The sequence below is a fragment of the Agelaius phoeniceus genome, chromosome 7 (genome assembly GCF_051311805.1).
Source record: "Agelaius phoeniceus isolate bAgePho1 chromosome 7, bAgePho1.hap1, whole genome shotgun sequence".
NCBI lineage: Eukaryota > Metazoa > Chordata > Aves > Passeriformes > Icteridae > Agelaius > Agelaius phoeniceus.
Window position 1 is genome coordinate 18,153,676 of NC_135271.1, and position 25,103 is coordinate 18,178,778.

At 41.4% G+C, this 25,103-nt stretch overlaps 1 protein-coding gene across 2 annotated transcripts in view; it reads left to right on the forward strand.

The window, feature by feature from the left end:
* Positions 1 to 25,103, forward strand: part of ADARB1 (adenosine deaminase RNA specific B1) — a 68,287-nt gene that overhangs the window by 13,437 nt on the left and 29,747 nt on the right. Inside the window, exons 1-4 of one of the 2 annotated variants that reach the window (XM_054636746.2) lie at positions 1,129 to 1,194; positions 5,371 to 5,407; positions 13,947 to 14,021; positions 19,775 to 20,706. In XM_054636746.2, the coding sequence (XP_054492721.2) occupies positions 13,994 to 14,021; positions 19,775 to 20,706 (960 nt within the window). In that variant the 5' untranslated portion in view covers positions 1,129 to 1,194; positions 5,371 to 5,407; positions 13,947 to 13,993. Of the gene's footprint in view, positions 1 to 1,128; positions 1,195 to 5,370; positions 5,408 to 13,946; positions 14,022 to 19,774; positions 20,707 to 25,103 lie in introns of those variants that run through there. The other variant, XM_054636745.2, reaches the window with a different exon arrangement.

Genomic DNA, 25,103 nt, shown 5'->3' on the forward strand with positions numbered 1-25,103 from the left:
GGGCAGCATTAGGTGGGATATTGGGAAGAAGTTCTTGGCTCTGAGGGTGGAGAGGCCCCTGACACAGGTTGCCTAGAGAAGCTGGGCAAGTTATTTACACCATCCCTGGAAGTGTCCAAGGGCAGGTTGGACAGAACTTGGAACAACCTGGGATAGTGGAAGGTGTCCCTGCCCTGGAAGATGTCCCCTACTGGTGGCAGGGGCTGGGACAGGATGGTCTTGAAGGTCCCTTCCAACCCAAACCATTCTGAGACTGTATGAAATGTGCACAATCAGTGGCTGTTTTAAGCCTTGTTTCCAGCTTGTACATTTTACCTTGGCAAACTCTTTTTACTGAAGTTGCAGCACCCTCTTCTACAGTTCTATCTTCATCTCAGGGCAATACTGCAGTCAAGTTGCCTCTGGTCAACAAAACTGAAGAAATTTGTTGTCTGGGCAGCATAAGATCTTTTTTCCTGCAGTGATTTGGGTGTGGATATGTCTTTGCCTCTTGGATCTTTTCCAGGGGGGTTGGTTTAAATCTCTGTCATGTCACTTGTCTTCTGTCAGGTCCTGAAAGGTAACATTTGGCCCCTCTCAGTCCTGCTTTTAAATCCAGGAATAAATGACATTGGTTCTTGGGGTTGTAGGCATGGTCTGGGAGCTCCCAGTGAAGGGTCTATCACTTTAGGCATGGCTTAATATGCACACTTCATCCCACCATTGCTGATTCCCAGTCTGTCTCCCAGCTTTGTCAGCAATCTCTTGTCACACCAGGAGGCTGGAGGCAGTGGCACAGCCATCCCAACCTGTTTTAAAAGCAGAGGTCTGGGAATAAAGTGCCTTTTTCTGGCACTCCTGAAGCAATAAACTTTATTTAGGGGCTGTGGAGAGTGTCTTCCCAGGTACCAGTCAGAGAAGATACTCACACATCCTCAGTGCACAACATGATCTCCTGGGTTTGAGCACTGTTAAACTGAGTGATCATTATTTGGCATCTTTTATTAAACATTGATTTCTGAGGCATTTTTCTGAAGACTAATGCTAAGTACAAAGTGTTCACATGCATCTAATCTTTGCCCTAGGACTGAAAACAATCAAATCTGCCTTGTTGTGAAGGCTGGAAAATATTGCTGCTGTTCAAAGGAAGAAAGATTTGCATTCCTCTAGTAGGTGCTGCACATATGTAGAACAAGCTTGAAGGAAGTTTTACAGGTATTCTTTTCTGAATGTGTTAATCTCAAAACCCTGGTTGATCACTGTAGTGCTGAGAAGAGCTTTCAGCAGTTCTATCAAGTTGGTGCAGCAACATCTGCTCCAAAGTGAGGCATCTTCCAGGGTCAGAATTGGTCAGTGTGGTGGGATGGGTGGGTTGTCCTGTCTCTGCTGCTCCTGTAGCCTAAATTCTTGTCCACAATTTGTCTCTAGTAAAAAAAAAGTTATTTTTCTTTTTTAGCTGTTGTCTAAAAACGATTAATACCAAACAGAGAAATTACAACTGATTTCTTAAATTCTGTTGCCTTTTAAAAGCTGCTGCTTAGGCTGGAGGTTGCACTGTTGGACTGTTACAGTTTGACTAATGTTTAAAGCAGCTAAATGAGTAATGTAAATATTTAAACACTAACTATAGTGAAAACATCAACAACAAGATTAAATCCTAAGCTCCCCTGAAGACATTTATGGTAATTTTGTTCATGTTAATGATTCCTTTGGCTTCAATCACCTTCTCTTCTAAGGTAACTGCTCTTATCCATGGGATGATCCTGTGAAAAGAGGAGTGGCATTAAAACCATTAGTTTTGAAATAATGTTGTTGCAGTATCAAAATTCATTATTGAGGCTTTAGGATGCCAAATGTACCAGTACACTAGTGAATATAATTTTTCAAATATAGGAGATGGCAAAATTCCAAGTTAGAAGTGGAGAGTTTCTTGCTGATACAATGCAAATATGTGAAATTATTTTTGGTGAGAGAATGTTTGAAAAATACTTTACTATGTTTCTTCCTTAACATTTTTTGGAGAATTGTGTGTTTTAGAATAAATGATGAACATACTTTTGTTTGTTTGCTGCAGTAAAAGCTTGGATAATACTTGATGGAGTAGCATTCTCTTTATTTTTTCCATGGATTCCTGTTGCTTAATAGCTGCTGAATTTTCATAGCTTTTGAAGTGTCAGTGAACTTGGTTTCAGTGTCTTGTCTACCTGTTTGTAAGTTCCAAAAGAGTTTGTTTTATATCAAGGGAAGGAGAAGCATTTGACAGCTTGTATTGTGTATAAACTGTACTTCTTTTTCCAATTGCAGCATATATGTCCTTTTTTTCCTAAACTTTTTTTTTTCATTGTGCTGCTCAGTTGCTAGTCCTAATTTACTTTAGAATTTTAAATGAGCAGTTCAAAAGGGCTGTAGGGAGTGTGAGTTGGATTTGGGCTATTATTTCTTTGATTCAGACTGATAAACTGAAGTAAGTACATCATAGATGTCAAATTGTTTCTTCATGTTCAGATGGAAAACGTTTTGGGAGGAAAACCCAGTTCTGTAGTTGTGCTGTTGAACTGTGTTTATAGTTTATGATGGAGACTCGTGCCTTGGTGTATGAAAAAACATGTGACAGTCACAGAATATCCTGACTTGGAAGGGACCCACAAGGATCTTGGAGTCTGACTCCTGGCCCTGCACAGGACACCCCAAAAATCCCACCCTGTGCCTGAGAACACTGTCCAAACACTTCTTAACCTCATGGCTTTTACTGGAGCCTCACACTATTGTTTTCTGGGATCAGGAACAAAATCTTGCTTGAAGGCATCTCCTCCTCACATTCCCTGAGTGACTTTTACACAGGCAGATAGTGATGGGGAAAAGGGGAATGGTTTTAAACTAAGAGAACAGAGATTTACATTAGGTGTTAGGGGGAAATTCTTCTCTGTGAGGGTGGGGAGGCCCTGGCACAGAGAAGCTGTGGCTGCCCCATCCCTGGGAGTGTCCAAGGCCAGGTTAGATGTGGCTTGGAGCAGCCTGGGCTCATGGAAGGTGTCCCTGCCCATGGCGTGGCCCTTCCAACCCAAACTGTTGTACACTGGATTTAAGGTACCTGTGGTTTTTGTCATGCATCAGCAGTTGAGATGCCTCAACAGATGACTTTTCTTTTTCAACGTGTGAGGAGTTAAATAAATAGGAAAGTAAATACATCAAGATTGCAAGTGGTGGTTTTTTAATCCTGACCCTTGGGCTAAGTGATGAGTGCCTCCAGGTTGTTGCCTTGTGTTTGGGTGGTTTTTGCAGGTTTATGTCTTGAGGTGGTACCTCAGATGTCTGTTTTGATTCTCATTGCACTGAAATATTTTCAACTGATATTTAAAAAGTTAGTGTTTGAAAATATTCCTAAATGGCCAACATGTTGTGCTCTTCAGATGATTTTCAAGTATCCTTTGCTGCCTTGGGGGAAATCATGAGCATGTTTCTGAACTTTTCAGGGTAAATTGACTCACTAGTAAGGGACAAAGCATTGGTTTATTGAGTTTTTTGCAAGGGAGCAATATGGAGATGCTGTGGCAAAGTGCTGAGCTCCTAGAGGAGCCCCTTCTGGCAGGCTCTCCATGCAGAAGGTGTTGGGGAAGCAGCTCATGACTTGAACAAGCCCCAAAATTGAGCAAGCCCCAAGCCAGATAGGACATGCTGGAGCTCAGAGCTTTGTTCCTGGCTTTTATAACATAGTGGTATTTCCCTTTCTTTGCTGTTTGGAGTTTTTACTGGTTTAAGGTGTTACAAGTCTGTTTTTCCTCCACCTGTCTTTACTGCTCACAGTATAACAAAAAGAATTCCTAGTTCTTAGCCCTGGCTGGTTCTTTGTCTGTAAAATTCACTGCACCTGTCAGTATGTAATGACTTTTGGTGTACTCAGTGGTAAACCTAAAGTCTCAATTTTCATGGACTGTTTTTAGTTTGTTAGGGAGTTACTGACTGCAGTAATGTTGTGTATAAGGAAGATAATGTGAAATCTAAATTAACTCAAGGATATACTAATATAAAAAACTATTAGCTGTGTGTTTTCTCAGGATTAATTGTAACTTTAAGCAATGCTCACATAGGAAGAGAATTATCAAAACCTTGTTTTTAAAACACATTTTTGGTTTTTGTTGCTCCAAATACATTTTCACATCACACTTAATTTATATCTCATGTTCCAAGAGTTTGGAAGTTTTTATTGTGAATATGGGAACACTAGGTTGGGACTTTGACTCTGAACTCAGTTTTCTGGGCATTTTTTCCTGCTTTATGCTAAGACCAGTGTAGTGTTTACATTGGTATTTTTATTTTTATTGGAAAAGGCCACTATGAAGTGTTGAAATTGAAATGTTTTAAAAGCTGGGATCAAATCAATGCAATATGCTACTTTATGGACTTTAAATATTATGTCAGATCCCTTTTTGACCAACCTAGTTGAAGAGATGTGTTGTGTAGCTGTGCTCTGTGTAACTTGAATTCAGTGCAGGTTTCTGCAGGGTACCAGCACCCTCTCGTGGGCTGTGTGATTGTGATTTTGGAACTGGTTTAGAATAGTCTTAGCTTCACACTGCTATGGCCCCATCAGTATTTTTTTAGAATTAGGAGGTTGTCTGTTAAATGAAAGCTGTCTGTTCCTGATCCAACAGCTGCGCTTATTCATGGAAATAAAATTGCTCACAGCATCCCTGTTAGCCTGTATCCTCCTTAGAATCAGAATCACAAAATAATTTGGGTTGGAAGGTACCCTAAGAATGGAGGGGGGTGTGTTTTACCCTACATCTGCCAGTTGTTTTCCACCCCACTGCTGGTAGTTGAGGGATTTTCTTTTTTTTTTGCAGGGAATGCAGTCTGATGTCAGTGGGATCAAGAAAGTGGTGTTTGGAAAGGGGGTTGTTGTATGAGGGGCCTTTTATATGGATTAAAATCACTCCCTAAAAATAAGAACCGAAGATCTAAATTTAAAAAAAATCTAAGAAGATGAGAACTATGGATTTGGTTTCAGGATAAGTTGGCTGTGATAGCACAGATGTTTATTTTGATTTTACACCATTATTTACCACATTTTTACTGACTCTCTCTCCTGCAAGGTGCAGATAATGCAGATTGGGTTCTGCTACACAACTGTTGGTACCTTAGGGATGTTTTTTCTGACCCCCAGAATTAGGCATCTTTGAGTCTTGATTTATTTTTTTCTTTTTCCAACCAGGAAAGTCCAGAATGGTCAGGGGTTACAGAAGACTTGGCTCTGGGAGTGTGTATCTGTAGTATGGACTATTTATTTTTAGAGAATCAGAAATGTGTCCCTTTTTAAGGTCAGGAGTTGCTATTTGTAATGCACAAACTGTTAAAGAACCAAGCAATTGACTGGATGTCTTCTTCTTGCAGGTTGCAGAATCAGCATGTGTCTCCAATAGTTAAAAAGGTAAGCACACTGCATTTGCAAACATGGAGCAGGATTCTCTGTTTTCTAATTGATGCATTTGCCTCATAACTTGGAGGAGGAGAAACTTCATTTTAATGTATTTGAACACTTGTTTAGTACTCTCTTGTTTTATCTATAACTTTTATTTGTGTTTGGACTCCAAATCCTTTCACAATTATTGGATCAGCAGCTTGAAAACAGACAGGATATTGGTTTGCAAGTTGATATTACAAATATTTAGTTACCCTTCTGGCTGCAAATTTGTATCCAATGAATATTAATTATTAAAGTATTTGTTTATTAAAGTAAATAGGCAGAGCTGGCATGTAGGACTTGAGAGTTTTTAGTGTTTGAGCAAAGTTTAATAACTGGTTTTGGTGGGAAAAGAGGAAATAAGCCCAAGTTGTAAGTGTATCTCCTAATCCCAAACATCAGTCTACCTCTATGACGGTTTTTTGTTTTTTTCCTTTTATGAAACAAAAAAATAACTGAGTCTCTTTTGACCTCCTTTAAAACTATTTTAGATTTTTCTTCCAATTAGTTATTTTCCTTAGCACTGGGTAGCTGTATCAATTATGTTTTAAATGATGTTGAAAATATTGATATTACTTACTGGGAGGTCCAGGCTGCTCAGTTTTTCTCTCTGAATAGTTACCACTTTTGCCTTGGCAGCACATCATAAATACATTTCTGACGGTTACAGGTACTTGAGGAGTCCTTCAAAAAAAAAAAAAAGTTAAAAATGAGACATTCAGTCCTAACAGTAACCTGGTAAGAAGGAATAAATCTGCAAATTTCTGAAGTTATTTCTAATTGGGAGCAGAGCTCTAAACTTCCTTGGTTGAGGGATCAATAGATGCAACCCCAATTATTTCTGTAACAGCAGATGGTGCTGTTGGAATGGATTTGATCACCTGAGGAATAGACTCCAAGCTGACCAATAAGCTCCAGTATGAGGTTTTTATCAGAGCTCCTGGGGTTCCCAGTATGCAGCCAGCAGCTCTGGATCTGGAATTTGCTGTGCAGAGCAGCTTTTCAGGCTGTACTTTAGCTCCTACTAATTCTAGCAGCTGATGCTAATTTATATTATTTCTTGCTGAAGTACACAAAGCTAAAAGGAAAACTGCTGTTGGCCTGTAACATTGTCCTTGTACTTGAAAATACCCAGCTTGCTTGTGGGAGCAAAAATATATGAAAAATCTTGAGAAGCACTTAAAAAATACAGTGTATGAGTATTTCTTCAAAGAGTATGTAAAGTAAGCTGATAATGGGGGCCAAATCTATAAGTAAATGAGAGTTTCAAGGATGTTTTGGTGCATGGACATTTTCATGTGATAGCTGTTTAAAAATTTATCTCCTGGTAGGTGATGTGTATAAATGTACTGTATATCTATGTAAAATAGGGGCTGCAGCATGGCCTCGAGCCTCCTGCTGCCAAGGAACCTGATGGGATGGGACTGCAGATGCCACAGCTGCAGGGTCACTAAGCTGGGCTCCCAAATCCTTCATCACAAAACTCCATCTAGCACAAGTCATAAATCCATGGAATAATGGATTTGTTCCACTGGGCTGGGTGGCAGAGAGGAGAATTGAGGAGATGCTGAAGTTTTCCATCAATCTTGCTGTGTTGCTTCTGATCTTACCTGAGTTAGTTTATCTTTGGGATTTGGCTGGAATATGCTCGAGTTGTTCAGTGTGCACTCCTGGTTCAGGGATGAAGGTGAAATGGGAGTATTGGAGATGGGTAGGTCCCAAATTCCACCAGGGAACTGCTTTTTCTTTGGAGAGAAGGCAGCCCTTGCACTTGGTTTTCAACCTGTTCTTATCTAATTGTATAGACATCATAAGATATTTAAGGATATTGAGTATTTAACTTCATGCATATTACAGATTGGTTATTACAGGGTAGTTCAGCCTGGAGAAGAGAAGTCTCTGGGAGACCTCATTGTGAACTTCCAGAAGAGCTTATAGAAAGAGGAAGAGTTACTTTTCATGTGGGCAGATAGTGATAAAAGAGGAGGAAATAGTTTTAAAATAGAAGAGGATAGATTTAGATTAGAAGTTAAAGGGAATTTTTTTTCTGTGAGGGTGGTGAGGCCCAGAGAAGCTGTGGCTGCCCCATCAGTGGAATTGTTGAAGAGCAAGTTGAACAGGGCTTGGAGCAACCTGGGATAGTGGAAGATGTCCCTGCCCATGGCAGGAGCTGGAAAGAGGTGAACTTCAAGGTCCCTTCCAGCTCAAACTACTGGTCTGTGATTTGGTTCTGTGATATTTTTTATTTCCTGAAACTGTTGCTAATGTTACCCCTACAGCAGGTCACCAAGTTTCTCTCCCAAGGGCACTGTGTATGTTCTTTAGACAATAATCAAATTTTAGAGACCTTTTTCTCTCTCCAAAGCTGTCATCCTTCAAGGCCTTGTCCTAGGTCTCCTTGCTGAGTGTCATACCCCAGAGTCACTGCCTTGAGGAGCAGGGGTTGGTAGAGTTAGGAGCTGTTTTGGGGAGGAGAGCTACAAAGGTGACCTGAAGAAGTCTCTTTTCAGTCTTTACACCAAATTTTGTGATTCAAATCTCTGACAAGTTAGGACAGATAAAGTAATTATTAAGAGCAAAATCACTTTTGACTTCATATAGCTAATGCAGGATTTCTTCCCCCAGAAGGAAAGAGAAATACCCATTTCTATGTATCTCAATCTTTGCTGTGCTGAGAACAAAGTGGTAAAAGTTTGAGCAGCTGAAGGAATTATGGTAAAAGGCTCAGTAGTTGCACAGGCTGTTCTTTGCATGTTACAAATTGTGCTGTTTTCTCAAAGGTGGAAAATGAATTCTCCTTCCCCTAAGGGGTGTTTTTTCCCTTTGTCTCTTTGTCAGTGTTGCTGTTCCTTCAGAACTGTGTAGGTGTAGATACCTCACTCTCCATGTCCTTTGTCTCTCACACAGCTTCTTGTGCATTGAAATGTGAAACTGGGCCTGAAACTGTTCATTAGCATGCAGAAACAGTTAATTAGCACACCAAGTTAGGCACAGCACTAGTTTTGGGAGTTGCTCTTTGATAGGATTCATTTCCTCCTGAGCTTCTTGGTGGTCAATATGTGACTGTGGCATGACCATTGCATTGGTGGCTTGTTCCTCCATGGTTAGTTCTCCTTTCTAAATTCTGCATAAACCAAGTTCAAATGATCCTGTTGCTCTTTCTTCATTCTCACAATGAGTAGTAGTGTCTAATAACATGCATGCTGAAGTAGAACTTCAGTTCCTTTGAAGTGGGGAAGTTGGAAGCTTTCAGTGCTTAGGCTTCAGACAGAAATCATTACAGTCACTCAGTCTGTGCTTTCCATCACAGTCTGGAGATGTAAAAGCTGTTATCTGGGATCTGGGAATGAGTGCCAGCAGGTAGAGCTCCCTGTTAGCACATCAGCCCAGTTCCAGTGGTGAGCTGGAGCATGTTGGGCTTGGTTAGTGAAGTACTCCTACTAAGATGCCAGTGGCAATGTTTTTCAAAAAATGCCAGCCTGGATAGTTGTCAAAATATGATGGTGCATGTAAGTCATGTACCAGAGATGATCTAGATTCAGTCATGTGCTGTGTTCCTGATGTACTGAGAAATAAAGGTCTGAGAGCAGCTGGAGGTGTCTGGTCAGACTGCAGTAACAGACTGGAGCTTGCCCCTGCAGGCATTCCCTGCTGCCAAGTGCTTTTTGTCCTGTGAGGTTTAATCTGAGGGCAGGATTAAAGGGTAACTGCAACCCTCAGACTGTGCCAATGATCTACATATCCTAAAATATCCTCAAATAATCTAAATATCTCAAATATATAAAAAATATCAAATAATCTAAATATCCGAATATATCCTCTACATATCCATAAAATGCCCTCAGCCTGTGCTGCTGATGCTGCAGGGTCTACAGGATCAACATATCTTTGTTGGTCACTCAAATGGGGAAACAGGATGATTATCCCATAATGTGACATGTTACTTTTTAGTTTATGAAAAAGCTGGAAAATACTACAGGTGGTGTTGACAGTGGGAGGCCTCTTGGTCAGGCCTGACAGAAACTCTTGTATGGAAAATCTGTGACTGAAGTATATTTGAGATTGGCTTATTTATGTATTCCTGCTATTTCCAGCTGCATTCTGTGCCTTTTGAGGCAGTGTATGAAATGGGAACCTGAGAAACCTGAGAGTTCTAAAGGATGCTGAAAGCATCTTGTTTCATGCACTAGGCTGTACAAATATTTCCTTGCTTAATGTCTCTCCTCATTTCTGAGCTACAAGACTCAAGAGTTGCCCTCCTTTATTAATAACAAAATAAAATTATTGTGCCTTTCCACACCTAGGAGTAAGGATGCCTTTGATCTAGTCCTTCTCAGAGAACTGTCCTTCCTTGCCCCTTCTGTGTGACAAAGGGTTGATTGTCACTCGTGCCTCTGGCAGTGGGTGAGGATGAGCTGCATCCTCTGCTCATCGTTGTTCACTGGGCTGTGCATCAGTGCACTCCAGGCTTCCAGGGGCTGGGAGAGGAGCCCAGGGATAACCCTCCTGTTGGGAATAGCTTGCTGGTGTTTTGGGAGGGGGTGAGGGGTGGCACAGGTGCCAGGGGGTGCATGGCATCACATCAAGCCATGGCTCTGTGCATGGGCAACCTCTGCAGCGTGGCCCGAGTGCACTGGAAGCGCAGGAGGATGAAGAGATCGGAGAGGAAAGGTAGGGCTTTAATTGCTGCATTTAAATGCTGGAACAAAGGAGGTGGTGGTGTAAGTGTACTTTTCAGGTGAGGTTTGAATCTCTTTGCTAGCTTGCACTTTGGATTCATAAGAAAGCCAGTTTATTGGTAATACTTTGAGCAAGATCTATTTCCCAATGCTTTATTTCATTTGACTTTCAAACTTTGGAAGGAGAGGACTTTTGAACAAATATGGAACTTGCTAAAACTGCACCTTTCTGACTTAGGCTGTTTTCTAACAGTTCTGTGTCATCTCTCAGGTTAATGGGATTTTTTTCCATATATGCCATTTGCTGAATGTCAAGTGTTGTTAGTTGCGAAATTTCCCTTTCAAGACATATTTAGGGTTTTTCTCAGTAATGAGAATAAACCAAGATTACTCTTAAGGTCTTTCACAACTGTTTTTTGCATGCAGTCAATACCTAGATATTCAGACAGAAGAAAACCAGGTTATCTCTAAGTTCTCATGTGCTGTGTACTTGCTATAGCTAACATTTACCTAAAAATCTCTCAAGTAGTTCTTGTGGAAATAAAGGCAAATTCTGTTGTGTTTGCTGCTGCATTTTTAAGTACTTCTGATGTTCTTTCTATCTTTGGAAATAGTCTACAGGAATGAAAGACTGTAAAACCAGGAGAGGATTAAAAGTTTACATTTTCCTGGCTCCACTTAAATTAGCATACATGTAGATACTGTTTTCCTGTTTGATATGGCTGGCTTTTAATGCATCTATGAAAAGAAAGGTTTTTGTAGTTCAGAACATTTCAGGATGTGCTACTATGCAGATTGCCTTGGCTTCAGTGAGTGAATTTAGGTAAGAGTTGGGTGGAGGTTTGTTGCTCTGTGTTATGAACAAAAAACTTCCCTCTGCTCCACCAGCATAGTGCAGTCAAGCCCTCAATTTATTTTATCAGTATACCTGGGAGAAAACAGTCCCTGTAGCCATGGAGCTGCCTTCTGCCACAGCCCCATTCCACACAGAACCTGCTGTAAATACACTGACCCAAATCACTTTGTATTTATGGCACTGATTCCTTATTGCTGTTCTTGAAAGCTTTGGTAATCTCTGAACAGCAATGAAGCTTTTTCCTTTACTCTTACTTTTTATTCCCCAACAAAATTTTTTTTGCACTGCTGAGTGTTACTGTAGTTGTGTCCCTTATCCCATAGCAGGATTTTAGGAGTGAAACTCAGGAGTTTATCATACATACCTTGGTGTCCAAGCTTCAGTGAAGTCCTTTTGGAAGGTGTCCTTGCTCAGATGCCACTGACCATTACCCAACCTCATGATGTGTCTTTGTGTCTGTAGCACCTGAGATGTTCCTGGATGTCACTTACTAAATGGGTTATTTGCAGGCAGTGAATGTGTTTATTTATGCAGTTTTGCTGCTTGAATAAAAGTTTGGAAGGTCCAAGAAGGCAGAAATGCTGTTCCTTTTTCAAAGTGAAATGATAACTGAATCACTAATGACTGCAGAATAATCAAGCATGCCTTGGCAAGAGAGGAAGCTTTTTTTGTAATGAGCAGCCTGGGCTCAGAGTCCATTTGGTACAAAGATCTCCCCTGTCTTTCTGAGGGCATACATAGGTCCTACTTTATATGGAAGGACTTTGAAAAACCTTTTTTCTTATTATCAAACCCTCTACCTTTGAAAGCCAGGTTGAAAAAAAGAAAACCCATGGATTACAGTGGGAGGAAGTTTGGAAGATAGATGTGTATACAGAGTACTGAGTTCATTCTCTCTGCCCAGCTCAGGACTGTCCCCTACACATTATTCACAGAATTGTAGAAAGTTAGGGATTGGAATGAACCTTACAGATCATGCAGTCCCAACTGTGGGCAGGGACTCCTCCCACACCAGGTTGCTCAAGGTCTTATCCAGCCTGGCTTTGAACAGTGCTGGGGTTGGGACATCCACAACATTTCATACTCTTTAAATAACTGATTCATTCTCTTCCAAGTGTTTTTGATTTGAAGTGGGTGGTTGTTAGAAATTAATTGTACTGGAAATCAGTTACTTGTATGAAACACACACAGTCTTGTAGTGCTTAGAGTGAGGGAGGCTTAGCTTTGGCAAGTGGTGGAATCACCATCCCTGGAACTGCTCAGGAAACAAATAGATATGGCATTTCATGCTTGGGTTCAATGGCCATGCTCATATTCAGACTTGATTTTGAAGGTCTTGAAGTTAGTGCTTCTTTGACTCTTATGCTCTTTCCCAGAGTGATGTGCTGGTGCAGTTGTGGGGACTGCAGGGAGGAGCTGGCTGCTGCTAACTGGACTCCTGCATTTTTTATAAAGAAAGGATTAGAAAAAAAGGTGATCATTCTTTATATGCCAAGAGTAGTCTTAACTCATAAACACACGTGGTTAAAGCTTAAAACAGAGTGTTAGTGTCATTTGGCTGCAGCAGCAGTGTAGGACTGCATCTCTTAGGTGCCTTAAGGCTCTTCTGTCAACTGTCCTTGGCTGTTTATCTTCCTCGATGCTTTCAGAATCTGTTTCAGCACAGTTACTGAAATGATTAAAAACAAACAAAAAAAAAAGCAAGTAGAATTTCAGTTTGCCTCTGCTTTTAGCAGACAGGAGCTTGCCTTTTCTCTCCTTCAGGATGTGGGTGAGGTGCTGAGCCCAGGCTGGTAACCCAGCTCCTCAGGAGGGTTTATGCATGGTGTGGAAGTGTGGGGCAGCTCTACAGCCTTTTACACTTCTAGTTTGGCTCAGGGAGATCACTGATCTCCTTGCCAGAAGTTAAACCAGGAATTTGTCAAGTCCTTAGTGCTTGAGTACAAAGTGGTGCTGCAGGAGTAACTGGAGCCAGTGCAATGTGCTAATTGAGGTGATAATTATTTACAAGTCCTGTTGATTACAGTCAACTAATTTCCTCTTGTTACAGTGGAGGGTGCTGATGTTGTGTAATGCAGACGGTCTCAGGGGTTATAAATAGATGGGGTGACATCAGGTGTGTGTTCAGTCCCTAGTGGGGTTCCACAGGGCTCTGTCCTTGTCCCTGTGCTCTTCAACACCTTCATAAACAGCCTGGAGGCAGGAATCAAAGGAATACCAAATAAGTTTGCTGCCAATACTAAATTGGAAGGAGCTGTTGACGCCCTCGAGGGCAGAGAGCCCTATAGGGAGACCTTGATGAATTTTAGGGCTAGGCAGTCCCCATCCATAGGAAGTTCAATACCAAGGGGGGAAGTGCTGGATTCTGAGTGTGTATAGACCAGGCTGTGAGAGGAAGGAGAGGCTGGAGAGCAGTGCTGTGGAAAGGGACCTGTGGGGTCCTGTTTGATGGCAAATTGAGCAGGAGTCAGCAGTTCCTTGGCAGCCAGGAGGGACATCAGGCACAGCATCCCCAGCTGGGCAAGGGAGAAGATTGTCCCACTTGGCTCTGGACTGGCACGGCCTCACCTTGAGTCCCAGGGACAGGTTTGAGCACTACAATGTAAAAAAGACATGAAGTTATTAGAGATTGTCTGAAGAAAGTGAAGAGTCTGGAGGGGAAGCCATAGGAGGAGCAGCTGAGAGCACCTGGCTGTTCAGCCACTGTGAGGAGACCTCATTGTGGTCTTCATCATCCCACTCTGGCCTTTGGCAGCTTGGGGCTGCATCTTTCAGTCACGGATGAACATCTCACTTTTAGGAGGGATCAGTTGGGTAAATCCAGTTTAGGTCAGGATTTACCCAAACAGCCCAGTGCTAAGCTAGGGCCTGGGCTGCTACTTTTAAAGGATCTTTCAACTTATTGTTAATAAGTTTGAAACCTAATAAGTTGGTACCTTAAAGCCTGAATATCCCCCTCCCTGTTTTCCAGACAGAAGCCGTCTCTGCCAGCCAAGAAACCAGCAAAGATATTTCACAATGGATGTAGACGATGAAGAAAACATGAGTAAGATGTGTTTATTTATATTGTAATAAACTCACTAATAGTGTCTGAAAGTAATTTGTTTCTCCCAAGCACAGGGGCAACTGCAAAGAAATGAAAATATTTTAAAATGCAGTGAAGCAGAGTGAATTGGAGCTTTTGCATTAACAGTGTTTTTAATATGCTAATATAATTATACCTTCTGTATTATACCTCATACCTTATTTTTTTCCTACAGCAGCTGAATAATCAAAATATTTCCCTGTCTTGAACCAGCAATGAATAAGGGAGGGATAATATCAGTAGTGCCCATGCCAAGGGTAAAGTACCAGTAAGGAGTGAGGGGTAAGGTGAGGGGGATGGAGTTTCAAGAGTACAATATAAAGGAGGGAGAGCAGAAAAGGAGAAAGAAAGAAAAAGCAAAGGAGGAGCTGGAAAAGCTCTGTGCAGGTCTCACATGAGCTGATGATTCTCTTTAGATGGTGATTGTCCCAACCCTGAGCTACTGAATTATTGAAGTGATTTTAAAGCACGAAAATAGTCAAATAAAGTGATCATCTTGCTGTGTACTTGATGCAGCCAAGTGTGTGAGACTGCTAACTGTGGGGTATAATTAAGATCCAATAACTTAGGAGAAAAGTATTTTCCTTGAACCTTTCTAAAATATTTTTACTGTTATTTGCTTTTCAGCTGTCTCCTTTTTTTCTGTGACTCAGAGAATTGTTCTGCTGCTGCTGTGCTGTGCCTGACTATAAATAATTGTACATGATGTTATAACAAATGTGCTTCTTTTTCCCCCAAGTGGCAGTGGCTAAAGAGTGCATCTGGCAAAGGTGACAAAGCCCAGCCCTGGCTTTGGAGCAGAAGAGTTGCAGCTCAGTCTGGAGGAGTTACAGAACAATTTTAGAGGGAGATGAGGAAGTTAGATCATTGTGTTAAAATAAACCAATCAAACCCAAAACAAACATCCTCCCCCCAAAAAACCCAAAACCAAAGCGAAAAATATTACCTGAAATAGAATTAACCATTTTTTCTTTAGTGAAACAGTGAACTCAACTGCAATATGCTTGGTATAATTTTCTTTTCCCTGATAGATAAGAAATTACTTCACATGGATATTTTAACTGCTTCTGAAGGTGCCTTCCCTACTGAGGCCTTCAAAAAGTGTAATTGGATAATTCTCTTTTTTTTTTTTTTGATAAAACATCCCTTTTCTCAATAATGGTATAGCTGAGCATGAATAGAAGGTGCCTTCCTGAGCTGGAGAGATACAATCTCTTTATAAGGGCAGTCTTTCATTCTGTGTCATTAAGAAAAACACTAAATTTTTGTCTGCTTCTGGGTTTTTTTGTGTGTTAGTGCATTGATATGGGAAGCCATTCAAGGAATTTGTTATTTTGTCAGGAGCTTGGCTCCATGGAATTGTTTAGGGAATGCATTTGTATGACTTCAGTTTTGAGATGTCAGAACCTTGGCTGAGCCCAGTGCCTGTGAAGGGCAAGACAACCTTCCTTTGTGTGCCCACACAAACATCATGAATTTGAAATGTTCAATCATCTGATTTGGGGGGGTTCAGAAATCAAAGTTTAAATTCTTAAGTTCTTTGCTTTGATTTGTGCAGAGATATATTTTTTAACTTTTTATCTCTCTTTACTTTTATATCTCTTATAATTGTGAAGTGGCATGTTAGAAGTTGCCTGTTAAATTTTTTATTATTTTATGTAACTGCTTTTTGGGGAAAGGTTTTTGAAGGAAAGGAAGGTGGGCTATGCAGCCTTTGTAGCCTGTGGTTGCATAACAAGAATTCCTCTGCAGAAACCAAAATCACGATGACTTTCTTTTTTTTTTGTTCAGATGAAATATAAGACAGTGAGGATGTCTTACATTAATAAATTAATATCCCTGAGAAAAGTGTTTCAGACTTGAATTTTTAGTGTTTTCCTTCTTTATCCTTTGGTCATAGAGACACTACAAGAGATTTGGGGAAAGAGATGGTTATTTAGAATGTTTTTATTTGTTTTTTGTTGCTTTGCGTGGCTGCACTCTGGACACTTGGAACACAAGCATGTGACTCTCCTGACCTTTTATCTTTGATGTATTTGCTCCTTTTTCTAAAGGATGCTCTCAAGAGAGCATGTGTTTTTTTCTGCTTGTTTTTGAGTGAAAAAAAAGACTTATTTAGAATTTCCCCAGGCCACTAAATGAAAGCAGCAGTATAAGGGGTAGCTAGAACCATCTTTTGGTTCAGCTAAGAGTTAAATTTCATTAATTGTGTTCCAGATCAGACAGAGCAGAGGGGAGTGTTGCCTCTCAGCAAGCAGGAATGGAAGATCCCAAATGGATGAAGCATCTTAGTGGCAGACACTTTTTAATTACAGGGAATAAGCCCAAAAATAAACCAGAGCATCACCACAGAAGATTTATTTCTTTACTGGCATGAAAAATCCCCATGCCTTTTTTCTGCTTCAAATGTCCTTGGGTTTGTAAGTGCTCAGCTGAAATCTGAAGGGCAGAACTGTCCTTCTGCTGAAGTTGTGGGTGTCAGCTATGATTTTTACTAGGGTGGCCTCCACAGATATAAGTCAAATATCTAGTTGAAGGTGCCAAATTTTTTTAATGACTAGAAAATATACCAATCTCCTGAAAAATACCCAGTTTTAAAATCATGGGTTGTATAAATGTTTAAGAAAACAGGGTCTTGGTCATTAATTGTTTATGTATGTGCTAATGCTGCTTGAAAGCTTTAAATGCACAGCAGATGTGATGGACTTCAAATGCCTCTCTAAAGCATTCATTCCTTGAGGAATTAAATTTAAAGATTGGAAATATTAGAGATTTCTATAAAATCATGCCCAGTATGGAGTGTTTAATATTAGAATCATCAAAAACTTGAAAAAATAGCAAATAAACCCCAGTAGATGTAGTCAGACTATCAGGTGGAGGATGAAAGAAAGAAATGGGAGATGTTTTTATTTGTGATGAAGTGGTGAAGCACTTTGCTCAGGACATTGTGGATACCACAGGTTTATGGGGTCTTTCAAAGCCATTAGAAAACTTTTTTTTGGGGGGGAAAAAAGCTCATGTGCCTCCCTGCCATCATCTCTGGGAGAGGCCAGGGCTGTGAGGCTGCCCTGGGAGGACACTTATGTGGTGTGATGCCCTCTCCTGGGGTCTGTTGGTGGCCCTGTCACCTGTGGGGAACTGGACAAGGTGAGGAGGAGCCAGGAGAGCCATTCCTGACTTCCCTGGAAGGGTGGCATGCCTGGAAAAGGCATCCAGGGAGAGGCTGGGCTGGAGGAGTTAGTCCATGTACCTCCCAGGATGGGAGGTGACATCTCTGACTTGAACAGGTGATGCTTTGACTGATCTTTGCCAAGCCCTCAGGTAATTCAAAGGCCTCAGCCCTGCTGGGCTGGACAGGGTGACCAAAAGGACCAAAAGCACACCTTGAGAGAGGGAGGGACCTTTCCTTGCAGTGCAGCAGCTCTGTGGGTTGAGACAAGCACAGGTCCTTTTGGTTTGCACAGCAAGTCTTTCCGTCACAAACTTGGATTTGGATCAGCTCCACGGTTACCTTCTTTCCTCCTGGTCTCTTGGTTTGACTCAGGATCAGCTCCCTCTCTTCTTCCTCTCCAAGTTTCTTCCACCCTGCAGGTTGTCCAAAGCTAACAAAGCCTAGTAGCTCTCAGGCAAGGAGTAGTTTTCTTCCCTTCTCTCTTAATAATTCCAGGTAAGCCTGCAAGTTTATTTCCTGCTCCCTACAAGTCCCTCCTCTCTGTCAGGACATTGTTTCCCCTGCTTGATGAAAGAGTTCCTCCAGCTGACATGCTTACATGGAAAAGCTTTTAATGTTCAGCTGAACTCTGTTCAACTCCTGTTTTCCTCCTACAGGCACTGGTAGTGGTTTTCATATAAAAAGAAATGAAACCAGAGACCATTGATTAGTGTTAAGTCAATGATTTCTGTTTAGCCTGAAAGTTTTGGTGGTTGATAACAAATATCTGGTGCCACCAGTAAGGGCAGTTTTTCAGTTGAGATGTAAGAAACTCACTGTAAGCAAAGATTTAAAAATTTCCTCCATTGTCCTTAGACTCCTCTACCATAAATACATATTTTTATAAAGAATATATGCATGAACACTGTGTATTGACAGTTGTGGCCCTATAGCCTTCATTCTCCAGGCAATATGTTTGTCGCTGAGCAAGAGATACTTGATTAAATGTAGCAGATTTCTAGCAATGAAATGCTTCAGAATTTAAATTCTTGACAGAATTGAATTGACTTAATTGCATAATCAGTACTGTACAATTCTTTGTTGTGCTGCTGTGATTTAACAAAATGTGTTCCTATTTTGGCTTTTTCTTTTGATCGTTTTTTTTCCTTCCTTTTTTTTCTCTTTGAGCACCGAAAGGAGTAACCTATCGAGCTTTTGCTGGAGGATGTTATAAATGAAAATTTAGTCACCATTCCATCAGCTTTGTAACCTGGGTGAAGTGATGTGTGCATGGTAGGGGATTTTTAGGGAAGACTGAAAGCATGACTGGAATTTGTCACTGTGAAGGAGAGCTTCCACCTGGTTTGCTCTAATTTCAATGACCATTTACCACCTTGAGTCAGTGTAGATATAATACAGATATATTGAAGTTTTGGAACAGGAGAATTAAAAATAATTCATCTATTACATTTGCCTTTTCATTCACAAATGCCAGTAGAAAGTACAAATGGTTAATTTCCTTAGTTTCTTTATCAGGGTGAAAATGAGGTCTTTGAACTTAAAGCAAATTCTGTTCATTATATATAGCTCTGACATATCGTTATCCCAACTTATATTTTTGAAAACAAATCATTACGTTAATATTATATTGTCTTCCCTGCTCTCCCATTAAAATATTCTCACAGTGAGTGTGCAGCTTTTGTCACACTTGGATTCTACATGGCCTTAGAGAGGATCTCTAGTGATTTTTGGGTTTGTAACTCCATGACAGCAGTTTCCTTGACAAGGAATTATGCTTGTAAATGATGAATTAGAGATGTTTTTAATAGAAGTCTGTGTGGAAATATATGATCTTATGGTCCTGCTGGCACAGTGGACAGCTATAGTTCCTGAGAAAATTGGGATGAGATGAAATGAATGTTTAGAAAAGGCGTAAAAAACCCACTGAATTTGAAAAGTATGGAATGGCTAAAGAGAAATAAAAGCATTCAAACACTCTTCAGTCATGGTGCCTATCAAAGAGCTGCCTAAATTTTCATTGCTCTGAACAAAGGTTTTATTTATGTAGTTTTTCAATTTAAGCAACTAAAATCACTGTGTGGAAAAAGTGACATGACTAAACTGATAATAGAATAGAATTAAATATCTGGCTCAGAGTTGTGGTCTTAGGCATCCATTTTTACTTTACTAATGGTAGTTGTTTGTTTTGTAGGCATATGTTGCTATAGCTTATATTGTTGATTTAAAGCAATTTTAAGGCTAAATTTAACTTAGAAGTAAAAGCTTTGTTATAGCATAATTAAAATGAAAAAGAAAAGTTGTAGAGGTTTTTTTGCTGTGCAGTTGTATCAGGTGTGTGGTTTGAAGATTGAGTGCGTTATTTCTTGAATTATTGAGAGGTTGTGTTACATTATCATCATCTCCGGTTGCATGGCCAAAATATTTAACCTGTGAGCACACATCACTTAACCAGTTACAAAGAGAGATAAAGGAATCTATAAATTTTGCATTTACAAGATCCTGCACCGAAGGCATTGTAAGTTACTCTTTCTGGGCACCGCAGGTTCGAGCAGCACCGACATTAAAGAAAACCGCAATGTGGACAACGTTCCCCCCAAGGACAGCGCCGGGCAGGGCCTTGGCGAGGGGACCCCGCTCTCCAACGGCGGCGGCAGCAGCAGCAGGAAGAGGCCTCTGGAGGAGGGCAACAATGGCCACTCCAAATTCCGCCCCAAGAAGAGGAAGAAAACGCCCGGCCCCGTTCTGCCAAAGAACGCCCTGATGCAGCTTAACGAGATCAAACCCGGTTTACAATACAAACTCCTCTCCCAGACGGGGCCGGTGCACGCCCCCATGTTTGTGATGGCGGTGGAAGTCAACGGGCAGGTGTTCGAGGGGTCTGGCCCAACCAAGAAGAAAGCCAAGCTTCACGCTGCCGAAAAGGCCCTGCGCTCCTTCGTGCAGTTCCCCAACGCCTCGGAGGCCCACCTGGCCATGGGCAGGACTCTGTCGGTCAACACGGACTTCACGTCTGACCAGGCCGATTTCCCCGACACCCTCTTCAACGGCTTCGAGACGCCCGTCCCTTCCGACGCTCCCTTCTACCTGGGCTCCAACGGGGACGGCTCCTTCGGCTCCGGCGGGGACTACGGGCTGCCATCGTGCGCCGTAGCCAGCAGCCTGTCCCAGTCCCCCCTGCCCCCGGCCTCCCCCTACCCCACGGCCAGCGGGAAGAACCCCGTCATGATCCTCAACGAGCTGCGCCCCGGGCTCAAGTACGAGTTCCTCTCGGAGAGCGGAGAGAGCCACGCCAAGAACTTTGTCATGGCCGTGGCCGTGGACGGTCAGACTTTCGAAGGCTCGGGAAGGAACAAAAAGCTGGCGAAAGCTCGGGCTGCTCAGTCGGCCCTGGCATCCCTGTTCAACATGCAGCTGGACCAGACTCCTTCTCGCCAGCCCATTCCCAGCGAGGGCCTCCAGTTACACTTGCCACAGGTGAGAAACCCTTCGGGTGTTGTGGATGGCTTTGGGTAACGACCAAGAGGGGTCAAATTGTGGATTGAATCAGTTTGAACAGCATTTCTGCTTCTGTAGATATGTGTGTCTATATATATGCATGTAAATCTGCATTATGTGATTTATACAATTACAGCTCCTGACAAATTGTATTCTCTTGCACAGAGAAGAGGCTTTGTTTCTGATGTTTTCAGCCTTGATCCTGTTGTGTAAGAGAGCACCAGTGCCAGCTTGAATTACGGTTTGTGCTGGGGAAAGATTGAATCACATCTTGCTCATCTCAGGCAGCAAGACTTAGATGGAGTTCAAGTGAGAATTGCTGCTTTAAGTGAAATTATTTGGTACAATAGTTTTTAGCAGAGAAGAAAATCATTCTCTCCTGCAAACAGAAATTGTTGTGAGTCAAGGTCAGATTTATTGAGGCTGTTGCAACTGCCACTGATTTCCATGTGTGTGTATCCAGGATGTGTGGTTAAATGGCTCTCATCTGAAGGGTTGTGCTCTAGGCAAATAAATTAATATGCATATGGAAGTTACTTAGGCAAGTAAATATAGCTAAGAAATAATTTAATTCAGATAGTTAATGAACTACTTGAGGGCAAGTATCCAACATACCAGACACAGATCAGAAATTTGAAGTCACTAGAATGGAGTAATTTGAGGTTTTTTTAATGCAGAAAAGTTCTTCCTCTTTTCTTGTTTATGTTTCTTCCTAGTCTAACTACACTAATAATTGTTTGACTGCTGTCTTTCTACTGCATCTCTTGGGTATTTTTAATGATGTTATATACCCATCTAAATTAAAGTATTTGTCTGTGAATTCTTTTGCAGCTATCTGTTTATTATGAGAATTTCAAGGCTTTGACCTTTTCTATCTCAAAACCATTGTTCTAGATTTCATTAAAATTCTAACATACTGTTCTGATTCGATAATTTGGGATCAAAGAGTGTAAGTAAATGTGACTATTTTGAGTATGTTGTTTTCTCAAAATATATGGACATTATGCATGTTTCAGAATGTCCTATATAGTTTTATTTTAATGTTGCACTATTACTGTGTTACTGATAAATGTCTCCTTCATTTTCAAATCAAGGATCATGCTGGTTTGGAAAGTTACAATATCTTCAGTAGATTCAGTGATTTTAGACTGTGTTCTTTGCTTTTAGAAGTAGATTTGACCCCAGACATCAAAAAAATTTCACTGCTGGTAATTCATGTGTTTTTAGTTCTTGCATCAGTAAAATGGTGAAAACTGAAACTGGAAGAGGAAAGTGTGAAACACCCAAGCTGAGCTGGGAAAAAGATGGTACATGGGTGCTGCCTCGTTTAGACCCTATTTCAAGTAATTTTTTTATTCAGGGGCTTTTGATCAGCTTGTCATCAGGATGTCATCAAGCACTTCACTGTGTTGCTTTGCTTTGAATTATAATTAGCTGTTAGTGAATTACATTAGGTCTTTTGCATATTAGTGATTTTGGTCTGGTATGTATTTAATGATTTAAGCATTTGTGCTGTCTTCAGGTCCTGCTTCATTATCTTCTTTTAGAAGTCTGTGAGTTGTTTAATTATTTTAGACCTTGTTTACTGTGTAAAAAAAAGTGTTAGGTTCAGAGATAATCCTAAAGTGAGTGAAATCACAAAAACTGGAGTGCAGGAATGATGTAAATGAGGATAGGTTTTGATACAACCAGTGGAAAACATAAAATGTTGATCAGATTGGAAAAAAAGAAAGGTAGAAATATGTGAGGGGAGGAAAAAAATCAAATACCAAGTGCTTAGGGGAAATAAAAGAAGTACAGTGTGGTTTTGCCAGTGAAGATGGAATTGACTGTTGGGTGGCAGGTCCAAACCTGCCTGTAGCTCATTTGTGGTGAGAAGAACAGAGTCAAGATGTTCCCTGTGATGGTGCTGGTGGTGAGTGTGGCTGGATGTCTGTCTGTGACCCCAGCAGAGCTGCAGGTGCCCCAAAGAGAGTTAAATGCACAAACACAGGTGCCAAGTATCAAATGGTACAGAAGGGTTGGTGTAGTCAAAAATGTATTGTTGTGAAATAGATGTGAGAATAATAATCTTATGGTCTGTACAGGAGGTTATTGAGGGGCTGGTCTGCTTGCTCACAGCTTGGTGTGTTGTCAGGGATGAAGGAAGGTTCCCTGCAGTCAGGAACATCTCTGTGCTGGCAAAGTGAGTTAAACCCAGGAACACAATCAATGTGTGCCTCAGAGTGGGCAGAAATGTCCCAGTGAGAACCTCAGCAGTTGTGCATTTAGCACCTTGGCAGTGGATGTGTTGGTATTGAACAGATTGTCACACTTGTATTGGAGGGATTTGCCTCTCCAAAACAAAGAAAATATTTTTATGGTTAGCTCTGCTTTGTGAACTGATCCCAAAAAAATCATAGAAAGACAAAATGGTTTGGCTTGTAAGAAACCTTAAAGATTATCTTATTCCCACCCCCTGCCATGGGCACAGACACCTTCCACTGTCCCAGGATGCTCCAAGCCCATCCAACCTGCCCTTGAACACTTCCAGGGATGGGGTAGCCACAGCTTCTCAGTGCCATGGCCTCACCACCTTCACAGGGAAGAATTTCTTCCCAATATCCCATCTAAAGCTCCCCTTTGTCAATGGGAAGCCATTCCCCCTTCTCCTTCACTCCAGACCCTTGCCTGAAGTCCCTCTCCAGCTCTCCTGGAGCCCCTTCAGGCACTGGAAGGGCCTCTAAGGTGTCCCTTGATCCTTCTCTCCTCCAGGTGAACAGCCCAGCTCTCCCAGCCTGGCTCCAGAGCAGAGGGGCTCCAGCTCTTGGAACATCTTGGTGGCCTTCTCTGGAGGGGTCTCACACCTCTGTCAAAGATGGCATGGTGCTGTCCCTAAAAGAAGTTCTCAGGCCAGTACCAAATGCTTTGGAGTAAAACTGAGAAAAGAACACACTGGTAGCAGTAATTCCCAGTATATGCTTCAAACCTGCAGCAGTCCAGGCTGCTGGGGTCACTCAGGGAGCAGTTTTCCATCAGACTGTGGGATCCTGCTGCTTGGAGGTATCACCTCTTCAGGCCACTAATGGCTTATGTTAGAAAGCTGATAAGGAGGTTTTCCTAGTTTTATTTCCTCCAAGTGTTTACTTAAAAAGGTAACTGATTAGTCAGGGTGTGCAGAGAGCTGGAAATTGAAGTCGTTCACACTGAAGCTTGAATATAGTTATTAAAATTAGAAAGCTTGACTGTGGTGAGAGAAAGCAAGTTGAGCTACACAAGTGAGCAGTGTAGCTGCAAATGAGATCAGTTTGATAAACATCACTAGAGAGAGTATTTTTAATCATTCACCTAATTCAATTTATCCTTTCTGCTGTTGGGGACAGACATTGAAACAAAACGTTAAGCAGGAGGAATGGCGTGAGAAGCAGTTCTGAATGGCTACTTGTACTTGATGTGCTTTTTTAGTCCTGGTTCCAGCTGGGATGAAGGGAGGTATAAAAAATATTCAAACTTATAAAAGATACACAAATAATTATGAACATGATTGGAGATCTGGGAAAGCTGCTTCTGGAGAGGTACCAAGGAGTTCTAGGCAGTTCATAGCAGTGAATTGTTAAATGTATACAGGAGAAGAAGAATGAGATGGATTCAAATCTGGGAAAAAGATAATATTGAATATATTTATGGGAATATCATGCATCATTTGTTGGAATAATTGCTGTGGAATTGGAAGAACTGTACAAGTTACATCAGCATAAACAGTGGAAGACTCTATAGCCAGGCAGAAGTTTCTTTAAATCGTTACAGGAAACTTCTCTGAATTGTGCATGCTGGTCACTGTTAAAGGGGAGGACCTCAATTTTACCTGCAGTGAGAAGTTCACATAAGCCATAAACTGTGAAGATAAGAAAAAGAAATCAAAACAAACCAAGGGAGAACATTTCTGCCTGAGAAGGGTCCCTGGAGATCCAAGAAGAGCACAAAGGACTGAGATGTTTTGGGGCAGTTCCTGTGAGAGCTGTGAGCTATTGCTGCTGCCTCTCCCACCATTTAGGGGATCCCCATTCATCTTGGTGGTCTCCAGGGCCTTCCAGGGTCTTTAGCTCCAGATTGACCTGAACTTCATCAGCTCCTGAATGTTTTTCAAGTATGAAGGATCAGGATGGTTCTGCTGCAACATCTGTATTTAACCAAAGCCAGTCTGTGTGTGTAGAAAAGGAGTGGATGCACTGTAAATTCATCAGAGAAGGGAGCAACGCACCCAAAATAATTTGGAGCTCACATGCCTTACTGAACCAACTGTCAGCTATTTTGGGTCTTTCCTTTTTTGAATTACTCAACTTGGAATAATGATTTAATGCAGAAGCGGGGGTAGAGAAACTGTGTGTCAAATGTTA